The sequence below is a fragment of the Ornithorhynchus anatinus genome, chromosome X2, assembly GCF_004115215.2.
Source record: "Ornithorhynchus anatinus isolate Pmale09 chromosome X2, mOrnAna1.pri.v4, whole genome shotgun sequence".
NCBI lineage: Eukaryota > Metazoa > Chordata > Mammalia > Monotremata > Ornithorhynchidae > Ornithorhynchus > Ornithorhynchus anatinus.
Window position 1 is genome coordinate 24,395,623 of NC_041750.1, and position 15,843 is coordinate 24,411,465.

Below are 15,843 nucleotides of genomic sequence, written 5' to 3' on the forward strand. Positions count from 1 at the left end.
CATTCAATAGTATTTATTGAGCGCTTACTATGTGCTGTACTAAGCGCTTGGAATGAACAAGTCGGCAACAGATAGAGACAGTCCCTGCCGTTTGACGGGCTTACGGTCTAATCGGGGGAGACGGACAGACAAGAACGATGGCAATAAATAGAGTCAAGAGTACAATACAACATAATTGGTAGACAAGGAGCATACAGTCTGCAAGTTTTCCTCATCAGAAAATGGAGATTCAATGTCTGTTCTTTCTTATCTTATATTTGTGTGGCCCAGGGATCGTGTCCAATTTGATTTTTTTGTATCTACTGTAGCACTCGGCATAGTGCTTGGCACTTAGTAAGAATTTAACAAATACCATAATTATTATGTTCCTGCGCCTGCTTTTCCCCCTGCATCTAGCCTAGATTTTTTTTTCCTCCTTCTTTAACTGGTTCCCCTGCCATGTGCTGAGGCAGAATAATTTCTTTCCTTCCTTTGTAATTTCTTTGAAGTTATTTATAGACAAATCACGGCTTTCCTCCCCTCTGCCCCACAAGTTTCTCTCTCACTCTCTTTGTATAAACGGTCCTGCTTTTAGCTGCTCCCTTGCCACGTTTCACCTAGGGAACTGGCACCCAACAAACAAAATATTTTCCCTGGCATCAGCCGAGCACCAGTTAGACCCCGGGAGAACTTTTTTCTTCTTTTCTCTTTGCCTTTTCAAACCACCCTATGCAGTGGATTCCTGGAGCTAAGCAAGGTAGCCTCTTCTGTTGCCCAGGACACCCTGCCGAAGCTCACCTGAAAGACTTGAAGGTTTCTTCGTTGACTGTGATCCGGGAGGCTGGGTAGACCGACGATCTCTTCGCCCCCGATCCCAGTTCTGAGCCACGAGGAAGGAAAGTCAGAGCATATGATGTCTTTTTTCAATTCTCTCATTTCCCTGTTGGCATCCGAGAGTAGCGTTCCCCAGGTAACAAGCAGTAATCCAGCACCCATCCCAGTCTTTATGATCCGATTGGACTTTCTCTATCTCTTTCCCATCTTCTCTTCTAGCCTGAGTGCGTAGACACAGGGATCGACAGCACTCTAACTCCCTCCTCCCCACTCAGTGGAACTTGTCCAGATACGCACAGGGCTTTAAGCCTCAGTTGCTTCTGAGGTAGTGGGAAATCCACCCCCAACACACATGCTTCCTTTCTGCGGCCATGGTTTTTCAAGATTTGGTTGCCGTAGCGGAGGTGGGCAGTGTGACTGAGGAGAGGCCCTGGCAGTCCGAGTCAAGTCTGAGGAGAAAACGTTGGCAGTCGCTTCAGGGCCACCGAGAGAAACTCAGTTGAACTATCACTTTCCAGGATGGCGGGCGGCATTCTTTTCTTTCCCTGAGGCTCCCTCCCCGTGGGGCACGGTGGTTTACCGCGAGTCCTGCCACTTTCCTGTGGGGACTGGGCCGGGATAGACACATCAAGGGGTGAACTTAGAAAATTTGGTGGGATTCTGTCCCGCCGCCCTGGCCTGCCATCGGCCCCTCTTCCCCTCTCCCACCTCTCCATTTGGTGTCTCTGCTGCAGTGCCGCAGCCCGCCCTTCCTTGGTCATTTTGGGTCGCCGAAAGGAGCGTCAGCCATTTTAGACTCCCCACTGTCCCCAGTTTCGCATTAGTGCCCTTTGCTGTCGTAAACAGTTGCCAGGGTGGCCAGTACACGTCCATCTTCCCTTTGGCTAACGTACAGAGTTCTCCAGAGTTGTCTGTTGCCCTGAGGTGTGCTCAGCTTACACCCTTCTGCCGGTTTACAAATCTTGCATGCGGCAGCCTCTTCCTGTCAGATTTTTCTCCTGCCTGAGGTGTTGTGAGGGGTGAGGTTTGGGAGTTGGACGTTTTTCTTATCCCCTCTGCACAGTTTCATGGTTCTGTTTCACCTCAAGCCTGCGAGTGTTTCCATCTTGGTCTGTGTGGTGGCCCACGTGTTTCATAGGCCAAAATAACCAAAAAATACTTGTTGAAGAAGCTTCTAAAAGTTCTGCCAAAGGTAGGAACTTTCCAATGTCAGCCTATTCACAAGATTATTGTCTCAGCAGTGAGACGGGGAGGAGAGAGATGTGTGTATGTATGCTTCATCTCATGCACTGAAGTGAAGATATGTATTTGGCATGGTAATAATAGCAACAACAATAACCATAGTAGTGGTATTTCAGTGCTTGCTATGTGCCAAACACTGTACTGAGCACTGGGGCAGATTCCAGATAATCAGGTCAGACACGGACCTTATTCTGTGTCCCAGTCTAAGTCGGGGAGGGAGATGGTAGAGGGAGAGGTGGTAGGTGTAGCTCGGGTTTTCCATTATTTCCTTTTCAGGGGGAACACTCGTGGGCTCCCAAGGGGGCTGCTGCTTCTCTCCCCTCCCTGATGGATGAGCGAACGGCCACGGGGGGAGAACCTTCGCGGGCTGATCCGTGACAGGGTTGGGCGTGGGCTTTGGCAACCTATTGACACATCTGAAGATGGATGCCTCTTTGATCTCGGTGAACGTTTGGGACATGTTGAGGCTAGCGGAGACGAAGAGACCTAGCATACGGAAGCGTGTCAGAGACCCCTCCTGGTGCCCGTCACCCGTGATTTTGAGCGCACAGTGCCCGTAGGCCAGAAGCCACAGTCGGGGGTGTTGCAGGAACGTCAGCGGCCCCCTGCACCCGAGCTGGCTGCTAGACAGGGCAGCTTCAGTCTTTTTCTTTCTTTCTTTTTTAATGGTATTTGTTAAGCGCTTACTGTGTGCCAGGCACTCCTCTAATGCCAACGTACTCACCGTACCTTAATCTCGCCTATCTCACCACCAACCTCTCATCCTCGACCTGCCCCTGGCCTGAAATGCCCTCCCTTTTCATATCCAGCAGACGATTACTCTCCCCCACTTCAAAACCTTATGGAAGGCACATTTCCTCCAAGAGGCCTTCCCTGAATAAGCCCTCATTTCCTTTTCTCCCACTCCCTTTTCTCCCTATTTGATCTCCCTATTTGTATCTAACCCAGTGCTTAGTGCAAGTGCGGGGCACATAGTAAGCTTTTAACAAATACCATAGGAAAAAAAGCTCAATATATACGTCCCTGCCCCACATCGGGCTCACCATCTTAATCCCCTTTTTACAGATGAGGTAACTGAGGCACAGAGAAGTGAAGTGGCTAGCCCAAGGTCGCACCGCAGACATATGGCTGAGCCAGGATTAGACCCAGGATTAGTCCTTAGGACTTCCAGCCTTGTCATAACCTCTGTTCACCGAGAGAAAATAGATTGCTAAGAGTGTTCAGAATCGCTCTCCCCTGTCCTCCCTCCCCGCCCCACGCCTTCCCCAAACTTGGAGCTCTGAAAAAGCAGAAACCTCTGAAGGTCAGTGGGGCCGGCAGTGAGGCGTCAGCACACTGAAAAATTCGTTTGACGACCCAGTCGGCTTCCAAGAAAGGGATGTTGTAGTTCCCCCCCCTTTTTTTTTTCTGGGAAACAAGGCACCGAGTGGGGAAGGCAGCAAGAACTCTGAGCACAGATTCAGACCCACGGGGAAATACCCCGTGAGGCGAAGGAAGCAGGTTGCTGGACAACGCCAGGACTTCCCAAAAAAGAAATCCAGCGGATACCAGAATATTAAGAAATATCACCAACCTCTTTGCTCATTTCAGTAGCGTCCCTCGTTGATAGACTTTGTTTGTCATTTTCTATGGTGAGATTGTTCCCGTGATTGATGGGTCTTTTATGCATAATAGATGGTTACGCTGTTTTGTCAGTTTAAAGAACACTTCACAGGTAGAGTCTGCTTTCTCTCTCTTTCCTCCCTTTAAAGCCTCTCCTGCTTTAAGCCATTTTGGATTTGGGGCGGATTGTGGAGAAGGTCCCATCTCAGGATTTGGCCAGATGCCGGTGAGGCTGGCAGGGCCCCGGTGTTGAGAGAGCAGAGGGAGCCCTGGTTTCTGGAACGCTTTATGGTGCAACAAACAGCCTTCAGGAGGGGTTAAGCTGCCCCGAAGCAGAATGACCTTGTGGCTTCATCACTTCCTGCCCGCGGATGGGGAAAATGTTCTCCAACAGTAGGGATTAATGAAGGACTTAATTGAACAGGAAGTCTTTCAACCTGTCTGAGAGTCGCTAAAGCGCAGACTGTTTACCCTGAGGGGCACGAGAGGCTTTGGGGGTTGAGGGTTGTGTGTGTTTGTGTCTGCTAAGTTGCAACTTCGCGGGGAATATTAAGTCCGTCTCCGGGCAAAACACACGATGGGAAAAGGGTAAATAGGGGCAGAAAGATAGAAAGGTGGGTTTCATTCTGCATTATCTACCCAACCGCTGAGGCGGTGTGCTGAAAATGGCAGAATTTTCCTCAGCCTGGAAATGTGTGCAGGAAGAGGCAGGGCCCCGTGGTCTAAAGCGCAGTGGGCCACATCTAAGAGATTGAAATGTGAGCCCCTGCACGCGTGTGGTTTACCTGGACTATTCTTGTTGTTATCGTGTGACGGTGAATGACCACAAAAGTGAGTTCCCAGAATACAGGGCGTTGGAGAGCTGGAACTAAACAACGGGGTCAGGAACCCAAGCAGAAGTCCTGGTGACCTTAGGTTCAGGGTCATGAGCCCAGTCAAATTGGGCAGGTCCCCAGGAAGGAGGAGACATGGAAGCTGTTGTCACAGGGGCAGGTCGGGTGGGAGACTTTTGGATGGGGAATGTGTCTGTCTATCATTACACTGTACTTTCCCAAGCGCTTAGTGCTCTGCGCACAGTAAGCGCTCAATAAATACGACTGATTCTTTCCATCCATGGAGACCACGGGTGGTCAAGCCCACTCCTGATTCTGGGGTAGCGGTGAAAAGTCATCTTTGGGAGGAGTTCAAATAGTAAACAGTGTGGCCTAGTGGAAAGGGCAGAGGCCTGGGAGTCAGAGGACCTGGGTTCTAATCCCGGCTCTGCCACCTGCCTGATGTTTGACCTCGGGCGAGTCACTTCACTTGTGGGTCTCTTCATCTTTGAAGTGGAGAGCAAAGCCTGTTCTCCCTGCTACTTAAACTGTGAGCCCCATGCAGGTCAGGCACTCTGTCTGACCTTGATAATCTTGTTTCCACCCAAGTGTTTGACACATAGTAAGCATTTAATAAAGACAATTATGTATTATTATTGTTATTACTCTTAGTATTATTAAGTTAAGCAAAGGGCCTAGTGGAAAAAAGCAGTGGTTTGGGGGCCAGAGGAAGCTGAGTCCCAGAGAGGTTCAGTGACTTGCCCGCTGTCCCAACAGCAGGCCAGTGGCAGAGCTGGGTATAGAAGTGAGGTCTCCTGGCTTCTAGCCTCGTGTTCTCTTCACCCGGCCACGCCGACTCCCTTGACCTGCAATTTGGCCTCACTGTCCTAAGCCAGTGAGGACGATTCCTTCTAGTCAAGTGGCACTGTAGTCGCGGTGCCCACAGATTTTTACTCCCCGCTTCCATACTCTGGTTCCTGTCACTATTATTGTCATTATTGTCATTATTATTATGTGCACCCAGCCGGGGGCCTGTCTGATGTCGGGAAGGAGGGAGTTGCAGGTCAGGGGAAGAGCGTGAGGTTAGGGGCAGAGGTGGGAGAGGGGAAGGGAGGTGCAGCTGTTTGCCGGGGGAACGAAGACAGAATGCGTGTTGGGCGGCCCTGTCTCTGACCCTCCGGGGTCTCGATCTTTCCGCGGGCTCCGGCACTATCCCTTCCTGTCACTGCGATGGCAACAGCCTCAGGGATGGAGGCTGAGAGGAGGCCGGTCAGCAGGAGGCCAAGAAGATGGCCTCAGGGAATTGGGCCCCAGGCAGTGAGCCGACATGTGCCAGGCGTTCAGTCAATCAGTCGATCTTATGTATGAAACACTTACCGTGTGCAGAACACTGCCCTGAATTCTTGGGAGAGTCCAATACAGAACAGTTGGTATTCTTCTCCCTTTCCCGTTCCAAGCCCATCCCAGCTATTTCCCACTTTTCCAGATTTCCCACCTGCCACTCGGGCTCACGGAGTTGAGCGACACCGGGCTACTCCAGTGGTTCCCAAGCGAGGGCGGCGGCCGGGGGAGCCGGGGGTGAGGTCTGAGGGCTTGCAGAGTTGGGGGAGTTAATCCGAGATAACCAGTTTGAGCTCATTTTTTGGCACCTCATCACCACCGCCCAGATTTCTCTTCCGCCCCTTTTCCTCTGTGGAGCGGAGGGGCCCACCACTTCTTCTGAGGGCAGGGGCAAAATGAGGGGGCAGAGACTTAAGGTTAGGGTTGGTGACTACCAACTCTCTTGTGTCGAACCCTTCCAAATGCTTGGTACAGTGCTCTGCACCCAATAAGTGCTCAACAGCTACCACTGATCGATGGAGAGACCTTAGGGGAGGGTTGGTGATAGGATTCCAAGATCTGACAGACCAGAAACCCACCACGTTGAGACTTTCTCATTCCTGATTAGATGCGCAGATCGGGCAGCCCATCTCAAACAATCCACAGCAGATTGACCCTATCTCTCCCATCTTGGGGGCTCCTGTCGTCTCTCCGTTCGCCCCTGGTTTTACTTCTTTACGTATTCTTCCCTCCCACCGCCTGCTTGTTCAGTGCCCCAACATTGCTTTTCTCTATGCTATAAATCCCACCTCTCACTTGCAGTAGGGAGGCATTGGGCCTCCCTGTTGGTGGAAAGAGTTCAGGACTGGGAGTGGGAAGACGTGAGCTGTAGCCCTGGCTCCGCCACTTGCCTGCTGTGTGACTTGGGGCAAGTCATTTACCCTCTCTGGGCCTTGGTTTCCTAATCTGTAAAGTAGATCCAATCCAATTATCTTGTATCTACCCCAGTGCTTAGAACGCTCCTCGGCATAGAGTAAGCACGGAAAACTACATATTATCGTTATTATTATTGTTATTTTTATTACTATTAGTGTAGAGGGAGACCGGGGGAAGGGCATCAGGGGGAATAACTGATAAATCGGTGTCATATGTTTATTAGAACAGTGTTTCTTATCAATAGCCTTTTTTAAAAATGGTATCTGTTAAGTGCTTATTATGTGCCAGGTACTGTACTAAGCGCTGGGATAGATCCAAGCTCACGAGGTTGGACACAGTCGACGTCCCATGTCGGGCTCACAGTGTTAATCCCCATTTTACCGATGAGGTAACTCTGATGCACAGAGAAGTGAAGTGACTCACCCAAGGTCACATAACAGACAAGCAACAAAACCAGAATTAGAACCCAGGTCCTTTAGACTTCAAGGCTCGGGCAGTACCCACTAGGCAGTGCTGCTTCCCTCACCGCCCCATTCCATCTCATCTCTGTCACTCACGTCCGCCCTCCCACTCCTTGAGGATGGGTCTCATGTCTCTCCGTCTCTCCGCCACCAACCTCTTTCTTCCCTCTGAGGGCCCGGAGCCTTTTTTTTTTCACCCCCCCCTCGGGCAGGAGGGAGCTGACCAGTCCAGGGAAGAGGGCGAGCGGAAGGAGCGGGAGGAGGAAGCCAAGTTTCTGGGGCCGGAGATGTGGGTGGGCTGCCCAATTTTCTTGCGTTGCCAAAAACTTTGAGGAAAACCACTGGCCTAGTGGGACCAGATTTGCACACTGGAAAATGGAAAAAGGCCACTGGCCCACAAGGAGAAGAACCCCAGCAAATTAGGCTTTCTGCCAACCCCACCGAAGTATCTTCAAAGAGAGCAGTTTCCAAAGAGTGTGTGTGTGTGTGTGTGTGTGTGTGTGTTTTCTTTCATTTGGGGGAGGGGGTGGGAAGGGGTTTGCAGCCTTAATGCTACCCCAGCCTGGACTCTCTCGGTACTCCTCTCCCCCCACATCCAGTGTTAAAGGACGGGGATCCTTTCTGAGCCCCTGTCCTGCCCAGGAAAGGGGATCTATTTACATTCCTAAAAGACCAATCGGGACATCAGATCAAAACGCTCAAGGAAAAGGGCCATCTGCTTCCCTCCTGTTTCTCCCTCGTGGAGGGCAGTGCCTTCTCTAATCTCTCCACCCGGGCACATCGACGAGTGCTAAAATATCCAGGAAAAAGAAGTCTCTTTCTCTTTCTCTCTAGGGGGTGAGAGCGGGACTCTGTAGGGAGGGGGTGGCTCCCCGCCTCCATCCTCTCCCCCCCCCCCCCCCATCCTCTCCCCCCCTCCATCCTCTCCCCCAATGCACAGGCCCCGGCCTCGTCCGCCGGCCCGTCCGCGGCTCTCTACTGCCATCTGATGCCGCGGGCGGCCCACGGCACCGGGCTGCCGGGATTGAAGGCGGAGGCCGGCCACCTGGCTTCTATTTTCAGCAGATCGGGCTCTTTGGACTTTTAAAACAAACCAGATCTCTGTGCGTTGGGGAAATAAAGGTTCCCGAGCCCGAGGGGGAATGGTCCCGCCGCCCCCATCCGGAGAGGCCCGGCCCAGATGGAAACCGAGCTCGGGTGAAGTGAAGGAAGGTGGCGGACACGAGGCCCGGGGCTAGGGGAGATGGTCCCCCTCCCCACCAGCCCGGCGCCTCTCTCCGAATTCGGGGGAAGGTAGGAGAAAGGCCCGGGGACGGAACTCGAGGGGCCGTCCCGGCTTCCCCGGGGCCGTCGGGCCGTCGGGTTTCCGGTCCTCGGCTCCGGGCGCTCATCTGGGAAGCTCCTTATGAGGCTGTCCGTCGTTCGTACGGGAGCGGATGTGCCCCCTGCCTGCGCTCCTGTGCCTTGGGGCTCCTCCCTCCCTCCTCGCCGACCCTCTGGCCACAGCCTGCTGAGGTCCAGGACTGGCCTGGGCGGAGAGCCTAGTGGTGAGCTCTGCGGTTTGATGTCGACTGACCCTTAGAGGACGGGCACGGTGGCCGGGTACCGCCCGGGCACTGAGCTCTTTGTTTCAGAGCCGAGTGACCCCCAGAGGGCGGGCATAGCTACCGGACACCGAGTGGGCATTGAGCTGGGCAGTTTAATACGATTGACCCCCGGAGGGTGGGCCTGGTGGCCGGGCACTGAACTCTGGTCCGGCATTTCTGGCTCCGTCAGGCCAGGGCGGGGAGTGGGCGAAGCCAGGGCCAGGTGTCATTATCGATCCAGCTTCCAACAAGCGCCTATTAATATTTAGCCCCCTTCGGCAATCGGCGCTAACTTGTGATTGGGAGGTTTCCCCACCGGCTCCCGGGGGGTTTGGGGAGCGCTCATCCCTGTCCTCCAGTTACTACCATTATTACTAAGAGAAGCAGCGTGGCCTAGTGGAGAGAGCACAGACCCGGGAGTCAGAAGAACCCGGGTTCTAACCTCGGCTCCTCCACTTGTCTGTCGTGCGACCTCAGACGAGGCGCTTCGCTTCTTTGTGCCTCAGTTCCCTCTTCTGTAAAATGGGGATGCAGATTGTGATCCCTATTCGGGACGGGGACTGTGTCCAACTTGATTATCTTACGCCTATTCCAGTGCTTAGAAGCATCTAACAAGTTCCACAATTATTATTTTCACTAGCCAGGGCCAGGTGTGCCCTAGAGTCCCAGGGTCTGTCTTGGGTTCGAGGCTGCCGGTGGGAAACCAGGCACGTTGAAAGGATTTGGGTGTGCCCCGTTTTGATCGCCCGGGTTCAACTGCTCCCAGGGAGTCGTAAGGCCGACCGAGGGGCCGGTCAGACCGGTCGGTTGTCGGGTGGGCCGTCTGGGACCACCCTCTCGGCTGTTCTGGTCGAGCGAGCCTGTGGGCCAGACTTGTTTTGGGGAATGTCTGGTTGGCCTGGGCGAAGTTCTTTTCCAGTGCCTGAAAGAGAACAGGTTACACATTTTATTGATCTCGGAATAGCAAGCCGGGGGAGTGAAGTAAACACATCAATTCCCAGCGACCTGGGCTGTGTGGGGACAGATGCTCAGTTCACTGAGGTAATTGGCCTGGACTTTTCCCCACTTTTCATCACAAACTTTTATATAATGATCACCCTCCCTTTGCCCTTTGCTCCCCCCCTCCTCCCCTCCCACTCTCGCTCCTCTTTCTCCCCCTCACTCTCTCACCTCCCTTCCCTGTCTCTCTTGGGCAGTGTAGGTTAACAGTTTTTGTTTCGGCATCAGTAGGATTTTAAAGTTAACTTGCCGTGGACAGTAGATTTTTGGACTCCTCATTGGAACGGAAAGATCACTGCCAAGCGGTCCTCGGAGAGGAGTCTTCCCTGTTAAGGAGGACAGATGTCAGTGCGGGACGTAGCCCCCGGAGCTGGCTGCCCACCCCCAGAGCCTAGAAGCCCCCTCCTCTGCCTGCCCGCTCGGTAGAAAGCCCGAGAGGGTGGATAAGCCTTTCTTCGCTGCCATATTCCTTCCTGGAAAGAGTTTAATTTCATTTTGTGTGTGTGTCCATCCTGTCACAGGGGTATTTGTGTTCCTTGTGGCTTCAGCGGCCTCCAGCCCGGTTTGTGGGGAGGTGAAAGCGGCCCCTCCCCAACGCACGAGTTCCCCCTCCAGCCCCCGTGGCCACCCCGCTCACTCGAACACGTTCTTCTGAGAAGTTGCCAGATCGGCAGTGCGTCTGTTTAGGGGCAGAGTAGAGTGGGTAATTATTTTGGGGATGGAAACACAGGGAATGTTTTTGAATAGGCCTTTCAGGATCTTGGCAAACCTTCCCGGTTTGCTCCCTTATCATACAAAGAGTGCAACCACGCCGGTCATTTTGCATTTGCCAGACACAAAGTGTCTTGTTTTTGAATGAACAGAGCTCTCCCTCCCACCCATTCCGCCGCCTTTGTTTAGAATTGGTCGGTAATCGAAATAATTGGATTTACCAGCTTAAGTTTTTAATATCGGAAAATTAAGTTAATAAAACGGTGCTTTGAAGTCCACGCCCCTCCACAAGGGCCCAGCTGCGTGGCGCTTCGGCGAGCCCAGGATCCCGGCTTTCAAGTGCACCTCGTCCACCGGCTCCAGCCTTCCGGCGGGATGCGGAGGAAGGACGATAGGAAAAGCGCCTCTGGAGAGGCCGGGAGACCCGAGTCGAAGCCGACGACCGGAAGCCGCGTGCCGCCGCTGCTTAGCTAATCCTTCGGGTCTTCGGCTCCCTCTTTTTTATGGGGTTGTTTGGGCTCCTCCTGTGACCCCTCAGTGTGAAGTTCTGGGATGGAGGTCAACGGTGGAGGGAAGGAGACTGAGGAATCTTTGGGAAAAGAGGCCCACCCTCTGGCGTCTGGCCGAGAATGCCCTCCCACCCGTTCTTTCGGAAGCAGTGTGTACGGCCTCAACCTCTGGCCCCTTTCCACACGGTTACTCTTATCCCTTCCCAGGCTGGGACCCCTTAGCCAGAGGAAGCTTGGGAGAGCCTTAGTAGTGAGCCTGTTTGTTTTCTTTCACTCATATTTTCCCTCTCTGATGATCTGTCTCCTAGTGGTCCTGGGGTAATAATAATAAAATTATGATGGTTTTGGTTAAGCGCTTTCTGTGTGCCAAACGTTGTACTGAGCTCCAGGGTCAGTAGTAGATAATCAGGTCAGACATAGTCCCTGTCCCACATGGGGGTCCGAGTCTTAATCCCCAGTTTACAGATGAGGTAACTGAAGCAAAGAAAAGTTAAGTAGTTTGCCTAGGGACACACAACAGCCAGATAGCGGAGCTGGGATTAGAACCCACATCCTCTGACTCCGAGGCCTGGGCTTTTTCCGCTAGACCATGCTACTTCTCACTTAAGACCTCACCCTGCAGAAAAGGCACTCTTTATAGAGAGAGAAGAATTTCGGTGTGATAGCATGAGGATCTGAAAATATAGCTTCATGTTTCTTGTAGGCTGTTCACTTAGACATTACCCTGGCAGAGTAAAAAACCCACAAGTCCCATAGGGGTGGACCCCTTCAACAGCTCAGAATTCATTCAATTGTATCTATTGAGTATTTACTGTGTGCAGAACACTGTACTAAGCGCTTAGAGTACAGTATAGCAATAAGGGGACTTTCCCTGCCCACAGCGAGTTTACGGTTGTTCTAAACCTTCATGGCAGCCGACCCCCTCCAACGCCCTTTCTTCCTCCCGGGAAGGACACGGGGCTAACCAGCACTCTTAAACATCAAAACGCAGGCTCAGGTGTCCCGAAAGCAGTCAGTCAGGCAGTTGTTTTAATTGAGCGCTTAATGTGTGCAGAGCACTATAAAAAGTGCTTGGGAGAGCACAATGCAGCAGCATCCTCGACGGGGACCACTCGTAGGAAGGAGATGGACTCGTGCAGAATGGAGTCTTTATTCCGCACCTCGGCTCCCCGGTTTTATAGCTAAATGACCGTGTGTGCTTTTGTGTTCTCCGAGCTCTGCTCAATGTGGTTGTGATCTTTTTTTTTCCTGTTGTTTTCTCAGGCCCCGGCTGCAAGCACAAAGGAAGTTTGCCCAGTCCCAGCCAAACAGCCCCAGCACAACTCCGGTGAAGATCGTGGAACCATTGCTACCCCCTCCAGCTACTCAGATTTCCGACCTCTCTAAAAGGAAGCCCAAGACCGAGGATTTCCTTACGTTTCTCTGCCTCCGAGGTAGGAACTCGGGATCGGACCGGGTGCGGGAAGGGATCGGGACAGTCGGAAATTAGCACTGGCCCCCCTCGTGGCATCTCGTTCTTTAGTGCCAATGGCTCTCGGCTCCTAGGCTGGTCAGACGAGGTGGTGTGAAGCAAGGCAAGATGAGAGCAGACGGGCTCTCTTTCGCCTCAGCTCTGGACACCCCGACCAGCTCTTCTCATCTCTCTCTCTGTCCTCCTGCCTTGTCCCCACATGCAATTCCGTAATTCCTGGGTCATCGCTGTTGAAGGTCCCGATGGTCCACCCCTCTATGGCCAGCTGAGACTTTAGGCCTTAAACCGGCATAGAAGTCAAACCCAGAGAGTTAAGGGCGGGTATCGGCGGCTCCTCCCACTCCGATAAGGGGTGAGGGTGAGCTCTGAGGGTGCTTGATGACATTTCCCACGATCTTCTTGGCTGCTGGTTCGTTAGCTTCTGAGAGACCGCCGTGCCCCCGCCCTGATTTTGCTTGGGGTTTCGGGGTGCCCTGGACCTTGGTGGGCCCTTTTCCCTTCAAGGCATAAGCTCTTGGATGGCCTTCTTACTGGCTTTCAGGTCAGAAGGACTGTGGTAGCGACCTTCTCTGGCAGGGGAAGTGGTGTTGTCTCTTCAGCTGGAGAAGGAAAGGCAAAGTGTCCTGAGGGGGTGTGAGTATGTTCAGAGATTTGTGCCTTTGGCATGTGGTGAGGGGGAAGATTGGGAATGGGCCTCTTGTAGAGCATTCCCCAGCAGAGCTCAAGGGAATTGTCTCTTCTGAGATGGGCATTTAGCCCTGGGAAGTAGACAACCAATGCCTGAAAATGCTAGTGCCTTTCCCAGCCCAGGGGCCGTCCCAGACTGTCCGCGTTTTCTGGATCCCGTCTTTGCCTCTGTCTCTGGCAATCCTGGGCAGTCACTCCTCTGACCGTCAGACAGGACGGGCCTGCCGATGTCACCAGTCGGGAATCAGACCAGGCTCCGTGGTGGCGTTTTGAGCTCAAGTTGAGCTGGGAAGGGAGACCCAGAAATCACCCCCCGACACGTACACACTCAGTGGAAGATCTAGAGTGAGCGCCAAGGTGCACACAGACACACAGTGTGCACACTCTCAGCAGCCAGGGCTAAAAGACTGTTCTGATCGCCGTAGAACAGCACTGGGGTTACTCTCCCTCTACCCTCTCAAATTCAACACACTTTCCCATCCCTGGGCTGCCAGAGGGAAGAGCTCAGGGAGTCACCGAAGGGCCCGCCGGAGTCCCACCCCATCCCTTCCGTCTCTTTGGCTCGCCCTTGGACCTTGGGTGGGGACCTGGCATGTCTCTTCTTCAAACAAGGGGAGAAAGTGACTCCCCGTAGAGAGGTGGAGGGAGTCTTGGCGGGGATCTGGTGAAGTTAGCTGGTTTATGGTTTGGAGGCATTGTTCCTGAACCTCTCACCGAGAGGATTGATTGAACACCGTTCCTGAGCAGAGTACTAATCAGGACCAGCGCAGGGCCGTGATGAGACGTTGCCTTCAAGGAGGTTATAGGTCAGTGGCGGGGAGACAGTCTGACACAAGTTGATGCTGGCACTGTAGTTACAAGGAGGTGAGAGCGGGTAGGTAGGTAAGGGCACGAGAGGGCAGAGGTGACCAAGGATGACCTTGATCCAAAATGCTCCTTTCTCACGTGCTCCAGCTCAGTACCTCCAGCTGAGGGAGGAGGCTCTGTGGGAGCTCACCGGCCCTCTCCCTGACTCCCCGTCATCCCCGTTTCCAAAATGTTTTAAAGGGCCCAGGGGAAAAGTAGCTCACGCGGTCAAGGGGAAAGCGAGGACGCTGTCCACCGTGGGAAGGGGGCAAGCCAGCCCTGCCGCTGCCGCCGCTGTTCCATGCGGAGTGTTTCTCGTTATCCTTCGGCCTGGCTTTGGAACTAATTGAAATCAAATGAAAGCAGCGTGTGTTTGGCATCCGAAACAGTGCGTGCGTGCGTGCTTGCGTGCGTGCGTGCGCATGCGTGCGTACGCACGGGGGCATGTTTTCAAGAGGAAGCCAATTTGTGCGTTCGAGTGCTGGCAGCTTGTTAACACCCGCAATGGTGTAGGCTGGCCTTCGACCCTCCCTCATGTAAAGAGCCTGGATCCCAGCTGATGATGATAATAATAATTGTGGTATTTGTTAAGTACTTACCGTGTGCCGGGCACTGTTCTAAACGCTGGGGCAGATGCAAGATAATCGGGTTGGACACAGTCCCTGTCCCACATAAGGCTCACGGTCTTCACCCTCATTTTGCAGACGAGGGAACAGAGGCACAGAGAGGTGATTTGCCCGAGGTCACACAACAGGCGAGTGGTGGAGCCGGGATTAGAACCCAGGCCCTTCTGACTCCAGGTCCATGCTCCGTCCACTAGGCCACACTGCCATTGGCCTGCTGGAGGCCTTGGCCAACCGCTTAACCTCTCTGAGCTCAGTTTCCTTCTCCGTCAAATGGAGGGTAATGATTCCTGCCTCTCCCTAATGTGCTGGGGTGCGGTGAGGGGAGGAAAGAGATGCGGGTTGGTATCGCTGATGTGCTCGGGAAAGTAAGAGCATCATATGCACTGTAGAAATTCAGCAGATTGCCACTAGCCATTGCTGAGGTCACCTGGTTTAAAACTGAGCAACTTCTTCTTTCAGGTAATCAACCAACGGCATTTATTGCTTGCCTAAAGCGGTAGATTCTATACTAAATACTTGGGAGAGTCACAACAGTAGCAAGATGTTCCCCGGCCCCAGACTGATCGTCTAAAGGGGGAATCAGTCAATCAGTGGTATTTATTGGGAAGCAGCATGGCTCAGTGGAAAGAGCACGAGCTTGGGAGTCAGAGGTCATGGGTTCGAATCCCAGCTCCGCCACTTTTCATTCATTCATTCAGTAGTATTTATTGAGCGCTTACTATGTGCAGAGCACTGTACTAAGCGCTTGGGATGAACAAGTCGGCAACAGATAGAGACGGTCCCTGCCGTTTGACGGGCTTACGGTCTAATCGGGGGAGACGGACGGACGAGAACAATGGCAATAAAGGCTAACACTTGTCAGCTGTGTGACTGTGGGCAAGTCACTTAACTTCTCTGGGCCTAAATTCCCTCATCTGTAAAATGGGGATTAACTGAGAGCCTCACGTGGGACAACTTGATTACCCTGTATCTACCTCAGCGCTTAGAACAGTGCTCTGCACCTAGTAAGCGCTTAACAAAATGCCAGCATTTATTGAGTGCTTTTTACATTGCAGAACACTGTACAGAACACTTGGGAGAGTACATTTCAACGAATTAGCAGACACATTCCCTGCCCGTGGGGAGCTTACGGTCTAGAGGGGGAAGACCGAGAAATCACAGCTGGGGTGTGTGAATTAATCAGAGAAGGTTTCCCAGAGTAGATGGAATTTAAGGAGGGCGT

At 52.9% G+C, this 15,843-nt stretch overlaps 1 protein-coding gene across 2 annotated transcripts in view; it reads left to right on the forward strand.

Moving 5' to 3' along the window:
* The window catches only part of JARID2 (jumonji and AT-rich interaction domain containing 2), a 209,515-nt gene that overhangs the window by 149,602 nt on the left and 44,070 nt on the right, over nucleotides 1–15,843 (forward strand). For both annotated transcript variants that reach the window (XM_029052933.2, XM_029052934.2), the window contains one exon: nucleotides 12,255–12,424. In XM_029052933.2, the coding sequence (XP_028908766.1) occupies nucleotides 12,255–12,424 (170 nt within the window). The remainder of the gene's footprint in view (nucleotides 1–12,254; nucleotides 12,425–15,843) is intronic.